This window comes from Mytilus edulis, chromosome 6 (assembly GCF_963676685.1).
Source record: "Mytilus edulis chromosome 6, xbMytEdul2.2, whole genome shotgun sequence".
In the NCBI taxonomy this organism is placed as follows: domain Eukaryota; kingdom Metazoa; phylum Mollusca; class Bivalvia; order Mytilida; family Mytilidae; genus Mytilus; species Mytilus edulis.
This window is the reverse complement of record NC_092349.1, coordinates 50,498,781-50,507,880: the sequence shown is the minus strand read 5'-3', so window position 1 is coordinate 50,507,880 and position 9,100 is coordinate 50,498,781. Positions and strand designations below refer to the sequence as shown.

The following is a 9,100-nucleotide window of genomic DNA, read 5'->3' as shown; positions in this document are numbered from 1 at the left end:
CCATTTTTTATCATCAAACAATTAATCACAAAAGGAGTTGTTTTTCATTGTAATTACTAAGATCGCCTTACACGTTGATTTGTACAGTTTAGAATTGAAATGAACTTAATTTAATACCAATCATTTTTATTTTTCCAGACTTGTTGTCAACAATGCTTTAGGCAGTTTACCAGGAGAGTTGTTTTCATTTAACACAAACCTGAAGCTTATGTAAGTTCACTGCATATTTAACTTTCAAAAACTCTTTAATATAGCTTCAAATGAAGTTTGTGATTCGCTATTCTCATGCTTACATCAAGTGATATATCTAGATATAGTATATTTAGTCCAAGACGGAGACTTCTTACACCGGAGTTATAATTTATTTAACTGTTTGTCCGTCACAAAAGTTGTATGACGTAATTATACTAACAAACATTTGGGTAAACTTTCCACAAATGCAAAGATTCCCATCACCAACATACATTCTTAAACCTCAAGACTTGACACCGTTTTTATAGAGTCGTAATGACTAATTGCCTTTTTTTTCTTTCTTTTTTTTACTAGAAATATATATATAATTAATTAACGATGTTTCGGGATTTTTTAGCTAAGTTTTATTTTAGCAAGGGTCCCTTCTCAAAAGTCTCCCTATTTAAAAGTCTAGTTTTTGCTAGGTGCTCTTTTAAATTTTTACTGCGTTTATACGCAATGATAGGCATCTGTTTAAATATTGTTTTACAATATTCATCTCTTTGCAAAATTTGCCAATGCTTCTTAATAGCTCTGTTAAGATTTATAACTGTAGGGTTATATTTAGTTACTAGTGTAAGTGGAATTTCACATTGTCTAAAATTATCTGACAGAGTACTGCATCGTTTAATCTTGTATTTCACATCTTTAATGTTTTTTGCCGTTTCCAACTTATCATAGCCTCTATCTATAAGTTTATTCTCCAAAGTCAGAAGATGTTTGTTGAGATCAGTTTCGTTGCTATTGTTTCTAATGTGACGAATTGTTTCACCTGTAATAATACTTCTAAAAGTATGTTTAGGATGTGCACTTGTAATTGGGAGGTAATGATACGTTTCAGTTGGTTTGACATGTAACCTGATGTCAAGGACACCACTCGATTTAAAAGGCTCCCCTTTGTACACCTCAGTATCTAAGTACGTCACTTCTGTATTGGAGAAAATATACGTAAACTTAAGTAGAGGGTCAATGTTGTTTGCAATTGCAAAGAACTCATCAATTTGTGATTTGTTGCACTCTGTAATCATGAAACCATCGTCACGATATTGACAAATCATACTAATGCTATTTTTAAATTGAAATCTGTCTAAGATTTTTGTAAGTATTGTTGACAGATGCAGATCGGTGGCAGTGGGTGATAATATTCCACCTTGTGGCGCCCCTATAACTTGTTCATATAAAGTCCCATTAAATTGGAACTCATTGTTTTCCAATATAATTTTTGCAAAAGATAATAGATCTGATTTGTTTGGTGCTTTAAACTTATACTTTGTTCGATCAATTTGATCTAAGTAATTCTTGGTTGTATCTAGTAAATTGTCGATGTTCATGTTTGTATACATTGAAGTTACATCATAGGCAATTAGTGTACAGCTACGTACACAGGTCTTTGACTCTATCCTATTGATAAAATCTTTTGTGTCTTGAATGTAAAACTCTAGTTTCCTCAATGAAGGTTTTAATATTAAATCTAAAAACTTTTCAATTTTTCTTGTTGGAGAATTGCATTTATTGATTATAGGCCTAAAAGGCACAGCTAATTCTCCAATTTTATACCCATCTATTTTGATAGCTTCTAATGAGTCTTGCCGAATTTTATGTATCTTTGGAAGAAGGTACATGTATCCATGTTTAGGATTTTTGCAGTCACTTAAGAAGTTATAAGTGTGCTCATCAATTTCTTTGTTTGTAAATAGTTTATTTACAATCTTTGAAATAGATTTAGTTATAAGCTCTGTGTTTGTATGATTTATTTTCTTGTAATGATCACTGTTTACGTGATTAGTTCCTGCATTAATATAATCAAGTGTGTTTACGACCACCGTTGTGTTGTTTTTATCTGCCTTAGATATATAGATGCTGTCATCTTTTATGAGATAATTGAAAGCTGTACGCTCTGCTAGTGTAAGGTTGTGTTTGAACTGTTTAACCTTTAATCTAGAAATTTCAAGTTTTGTATCAGTTATATAACCTTCAAGGGCATTATTTCCGTTAGGAGGAATATGCCCTGTTTGTAAGTATAAAGGATGGATTTCTTTAATTGTGTTTGTAGAGTAGTGAAATCTACATCTAAATTTTCTAGCTAGTTCAAGAAAATCCTTCATGATTTGTTTACGTATGTAAGTATTTTACAATATAGGTAAAAATAAAAATTATTATATAAATTCAAATAGGCATCTTTATCTTTTTTATAACTTTTTCAAATCAACTTGGATTTTCATCAAACTATGCAGCTATCTTAGATATATATTAAGCTTACTGAATCCCAGGTCATTTTGTTTTTTGTTGTGTTGCTGTCAAATTTAAGAACTAAATTAATCTAGGTAAAAAAAGCTAGAATTTGCAGTTCGAACAAAATAGAGATAGTACACTTTAATTTTTTTCATAACTTTTTCAAATCAACTTGGATATTCTTCAAACTATACAGCTATCTTGGTGATGTATTAATCTTACTGAATCCAAGGTTGTAATGAAGTTTGGTGTATTGCTGTCAAATTTAAGAATTAAATTAATCTAGGTAAAAAAAGCTAGGATTTGCAGTTTGGACAAAATAGAGATAGTACACTTTAATTTTTTTCATAACTTTTTCAAATCAACTTAGATTTTCTTTAAACTATACATATCTTAGTAATATATTGACCTTACTGAATCACAAGTCATTATGTTATTTGTAGTATTGCTGACAAATTAAAGAATTAAATTGATGTAGGTAAAAAAAGCTAGAATTTGCAGTTCAGACAAAATTCAGATAGAACACTTTAGATTATTTCAAAGCAACTTGGATTTTCATTCAATTCTATAGCAACCTTTATTGTATATTATTCTTACAAAAAACCGGTTATTTGGTAATTCAGTTTATTGCTGTTAAATTTAAATATCTAAATTATAGGTATCTATCTGAATTTTGTCAAAACTGAAAATTATATTACGGTCTTTACCTAACTAGGTCATTAAATTTGACAGCAAAACACCAACATACAAAACAACCTTGGTTTTTCTATGAAAAATATATAATAAAGATATCTGAAAAGTTTCATTATGATCCAAGCTGATTTGAAAAAGTTATGAAATAGCTTAAAGAAGACACCTTTTTTTGTTAAAACAAAAAATCAATATCATAAACTTTCATAACAATCCTCGATAACCTTTTTAAAAAAAAATGTGTTCCAAATTAACAGTAAAAATGTATTTTAATCAAATCTTAAAATATTTTTTTTGTCAAATTTAATGACATGGTACTATACATGCTTTAATTACATCAGTACACGTGAGTTTGCAGGTAAAAAGAAAGCCCTCCTTTTCTGAAACTGGTGTATTACTTGTCCAGTGAATTAAAAAGGCCTTGCGATTTAGATTTAACAGAATGTTGCAACTTTGAATAAACTCTCTGGTAGATGTGATCTGTTTAATAATTTACCCCAAGCAGAAGGTATTGCTTTATAAATCACCACAAATCAGAAGAACTATTTAGATAATTTCTTAAATGTTTGATCCCTTTTTGATATATTTATATAATATATATCAAAAAGGAATTATATATAACTATTTTATATATACTTTTCCCCAAATTATGAGGTAAGATACATTTCTAATATCGTAGCTTTTTGACCTAGATTAATTAAATTCTTAAATTTGACAGAAAAACACCAAACTAAATAACAACATATGATTCAGTAAGATCAATTTATTGCAAAGATAGTTGTAGAGTTTGATGAAAATCAAAGTTGATTTGAAAAAGTTTTGAAAAAAAATTAAAGTGTACTATCTCTACTTGTCCAAACTGCAAATCCTAGCTTTTTTTTTTACCTTAACTCAATTAATTCTTAAATTTGACACCAAACTTCCTAACAACCTGGGATTCAGTAAGCTTAATATATATATATCTAATATAGCTGTATAGTTTGGAGAAAATCCAAGTTGATTTGAAAAAAGTTATTAAAAAAGTTAAAGTGTACTATCTCTATTTTGTTCCAACTGCAAATTCTAGCTTTTTTAACCTAGATTAATTTAATTCTTAAACTTGACAGCAATACAACAAAAACAAAAAGACCTGCGACTCAGTAAGCCTAATATATATCTAAGATAGCTGTATAGTTTGAAGTAAATCAAAGTTGATTTGAAAAGCTATTAAAAAAAATTAAAGTGTACTATCTCTATTTTGTTCGAACTGCAAATTCTAGCTTATTTGATCTAGATTAATTTAATTCTTAAATTTAACAGCAATACAACAAAAAAACAAAATGAACTGGGATTCGGTAAGCTTAATATATATCTAAGATAGCGGCATAGTTTAATGAAAATCTAAGTTGATTTGAAAAAAGTTATTAAAAAAAAATTAAAGTGTACTATCTATATTTTCTCCGAATTGCAAATCCTAGCTTTTTTTTACCAAGATTACTTTAATTCTTAAATTTAACACCAATTCAATAAAAAACTAAATGACATGGGATTCAAAAAGCTTAATATATATCTAAGATAGCTGGATAGTTGAATCATGAAAATCCAAGTTGATCTGAAAAAGTTATGAAAAAAATTAAAGATGCCTATCTGAATTTATATAATAATTTTTAATTTTTCCTATTGTAAAATTAAATTCCTTCATTTCACAGCAATAAATCAAACTACCTAATAAGCTTGAATTTTGTAAGATCAATATTTATTAAGTAAGATGCTGATTTACACCAGTCAAAAATAAATTTGAAGGTCAAGACTAGTCGAGACAGGTCGAGACAAGTTGAGACTGAGTCGATACTTATCGAGACATGTCAGAATAATCAAGACAGGTCGAGACAGGTCGAGACAGGTCGAGCCTTGGTCATGACCATTTCAGACTTAAAAAATAACATCAAGTACTGAATCAGACTAATTAAGTAAAGTCGAGACCTAGTCGAGTACACTTAAGTACAGTTAAGTATAGTCGAGACAATGTCAAGTAAATGTATGCTCGATTATACTGGTCGAGCACAAAAACTGGTCAATTCAGACTCTGAGCAGTTTGTAGTGACTGCTACCCTTATCGAAGTGTATATATATTCTATGTTCAAAACTACTTATATCTTCAAATTGAGACTTGTTTTACAAAATAATCTTGAATATTTCAGGAAAAACGAATGTTGTTCTCCCATCGAACCGTTTACTCTAAACTTTTATGTCTAACATTTTGACCTTTTATATGTTCAGCATATATAACAATTTATCATATGTTCAGCCATTTTAACAATTTACCTTTTTAACAACCACTTACAATAAATATATTCTTATAAGGTTAGCCAATAGTTTCATCTGAGCCACTATGTGGTATTGAAATATCATAGGATTGAAATATGCATTTGTTTTAGCACTTTGTAATTGATGACTGGATTGTGTGTTTTCTTCAGCACTTTGGTTAAATTTTCGGAACGTTTAAGCAGTTGATTTGATAAAATAAATTGCAATATGTCAGAATTAAGAATGAACTGCAATAGGAAGACAACACCATATGATATAAAATCGCTGTGAATAATTGTCTTTCTTCGTCAGAGTTTTAGTATCGAATGCATTAACCACAATATCAGCCAATATATTTGGGTCCCTGACAAACATATCAGCGATGTACATATGACTTTCATTTTATACTGTAATGATCCACATTATATACGACATAAAACGTCTAGATCTTTTCAATCTTTTTTTTTTTGTCGATTTCTCTAGCATTACAACTTTTAGTATTCTTCAAGTTGCTTGTTGTACGATAAAAAGAAACAACTTTTTTTTTTAAACATAAACCACATGTGCATTTACCTTTTGTTTTGGATGAAAAGAGTTAACGCATGCATCTACATTTTCCGAATATCATGATAAAGACAAAAAACCCAGGAGTATTAAATATTAACATATACTTTTATTACTTTTAGATATGTAGATAACAACCCACTGGTATGTTGCGATTTGACTGATTTTATTGAATGGTTGGACCTTCAAACCAAACTTACTGAGTTTTCTGGACAGTGCACATATTTAGCCAATGCTACAGATATTAGAGGCTTTAATACTTCGGAATGTATTAAACCTGGTAGGTCATTTTATATACATTTTTATAGTGAATGTAATTATTTCACACTGGATTTCAATATAGTTCACTTTAAAATAGACATAATAGGGAAAAAATAAAGATTTAAGAATAAAACGTATTATGCTAGTATACAAAGTAAATAAAAAAAAAACCAAACGTATTCGACAAATAAAAGATGATTGAAATAATATGTATTGGAAAATAATAATTCAATATCTACTAGAGTTATGTGAACTACGCTAAACAATTGTTCTCATAATGAAACTGGTCAATGTTTTTTCTGATGCAACTATAAAGGTCTATAATTAACCTCGTTTTAGTTTCATTATAAAACATAAAATAACAAACATACCAAACAAATAGAAAATTAGAAATGTAAAGTCCCTTATCAATGTCAAAAATCAAAAGCTCAATTACATAAAAACGAATGAAAAACAATTGTCATGAATCCTTATGTCGAAAGTAGCGGATAATCAAATTTCTAGGAGTAATATAAGGTGATATAATGTTGTTTACACAGCCGGTCACACAGGGTTTTGATGAAAACTTTGAGGATTAATATATATTTTTAAAAGCCTGTTAACAATACAGACATATCAAAATAGTCTTTTGAAAGTTTTAGTTTTGTCTTCCGTCAAGTATTTTGCGAATAATAGACCTGGGATAAATTGAATAAATTGTTAGACCTACAACATCTCCTTTATGAATGAACAATGAAATTTGGAGTCAGTGTTCAGTATAAGAGATGCATGAATATGACAGTTCTTGTCCATTCGTTTTTGATGCGTTTTGTTATTTGATTTTGCCATGTGATTATGGACTTTCCGAATTGATTTTCCTCTAAGATCAGTATTTTTGTGATTTTACTTTTTGATAAACATGCACTTTTGTTGTGATAGCTACATACACTTATTCCTTGAACGCCAACATAATGTTTAGATGGAAATTACTGCAACATATTCTACCTACAAAGAAACTTTTATTCAGTTGGAAAATTGTAAACAATAGTTTTTGTAATTTTTGTACACCAAAAAAGAAGATAAGAACTTCTTTGAACTGTGTGCGTATTTAAAAATTTTTGGTATAAAATAAATGAGGTTTAAAAGAAAAGTAAAATAATTTTTAGGATTAAACTAAGACACTTGGTATTTGGATATAAAACTTCTGACGAAGAATATTTTGACTTTAACTATATTTTAACAATTGTTGGTTTTTCAATTTACAAAGCCTATTACATTATCGGATCAAAAGACAAAAGATGTCAATATTTTCTCAATTTTTCTTTATGAGTTAAATAGAAGAGCATGTTTAAAAGTGATGTTTTAGCAACGATAAGAACACATATGAACAGTCATTATAAGTGATAATATTTAAAATATATTTGATTTTATATGCATTTTACAACTCATTAATACCCTTAGTGATAAGTAGAATCTAACAGAAAACATCAGGAGAAGCTCTCTGAAGGACATTGCAGCAAGCCATTTTTGAAATGAACTATTTAATTATGTTGTTTAAAAAAATTACAAGTAAAAAGTAAAATCACAAAAATACTGAACTCAGAGGAAAATCAATTCGAAAAGTCTATACCAAATTTCCAGTAGATCAAAGGATGTTGGCATTCAAGGAATAAACCGTAAATACATCACGTACAATCAAACGGTTGACATCATGAAGTGGTTGCAAGACAAGAGTTCTTTATGTCAATTCTGTCTAGTAAAATTAGTTGCCATGAAGTGGTTGCAAGACAAGAGCTCTTTATGTCAATTCTGTCAGTAAAACTAGTTACGAAAAATTGACTGTACGTGATGTCGAGTGAATACAGTAAAAAAATGTAAAAATATCATGCTTTGAATGCATCCTATGTATATCTCACACATTTTTTAACAAATTAATATTGATCTTATCCAAAACTGTACGTTATTCAGTTTCTACCTTCTAGAGATCATCTCCAATGTTTGGTTAGATTATGTTGATCAGTGTATATATTTCTCTGTATTGTTTACTTACTGCTAGTTTGAAATGTTGTCTTTCATTTCAGACGTTTTTTTTTATTGCTTCTTATGTATGACCTAATATGTCCTATTTGGAAGTAAACCAATAACTTAAAGACTTCAAAACATTAAATCTCGATTATAAAGTAAAATCTATAGAACACTATTTATTTTCATATTTATTTTGATATAACGTCTGTTAATTGTGTTTACAGAATCGTGCAAGCATGGCCACAAACATATAAAATCAGGTGAATATTATAATTACTATGCTATAAAACAGAAGATGTGGTATGATTGCCAATGAGACAACTCTCCACAAGATACCAAAATGACACAAACATTAACAACTATAGGTCAACTTGCGGCCTTCAACAAGGAGCAAAACCCATACCGCATAGTCAGCTATAAAAGGCCCCAAAATGACAATGTAAAACAATTCAAAATATTCATACTACGTTAACTATTAAATCAGACCTTAAAGTCATATTAAATTACAAATTAAAAAAGAAGTGATGCATATGTTTATTTTATAACTAAATGGCTAATTGGTATCTATTTATACTTTTCTCTAAAGAAAATTCTAATTTTTTTCCAAATTTAGAAGAAATATACTTTTTCTAATAGTTTGCTTCCAGAATACAATTCGCCGATATGTTTTTCGTGTGTACTCAGCCTTACCTTTGTCCTTAAAAAAAACAGTGATCGCAATACTCATGGATCTGGCATTGAAATAAACTATTAAATCTTATTGTACATGTTATACACATGTTCACTATCCACGCTTCTTGTTGATTGTTTGCAAAGGTGACAATGAGTTAGT

At 29.0% G+C, this 9,100-nt stretch overlaps 1 protein-coding gene and 1 long non-coding RNA gene across 2 annotated transcripts; one reads left to right on the top strand and one right to left on the bottom strand.

The window, feature by feature from the left end:
- Nucleotides 1–596: 596 nt before the first annotated feature.
- On the bottom strand, nt 597–2,336 carry LOC139526458 (uncharacterized). Its single transcript, XM_071321608.1, has one exon. It carries the CDS (start codon nt 2,334–2,336, stop codon nt 597–599), a length of 1,740 nt encoding a protein of 579 aa, XP_071177709.1.
- A 3,415-nt stretch (nt 2,337–5,751) lies between these two features.
- LOC139529133 (uncharacterized) lies at nt 5,752–8,533 on the top strand. Its single transcript, XR_011665759.1, has 3 exons — nt 5,752–5,823; nt 6,126–6,283; nt 8,493–8,533. It is a non-coding gene; the product is annotated as an uncharacterized lncRNA (long non-coding RNA).
- The last annotated feature ends 567 nt before the right edge of the window (nt 8,534–9,100 follow it).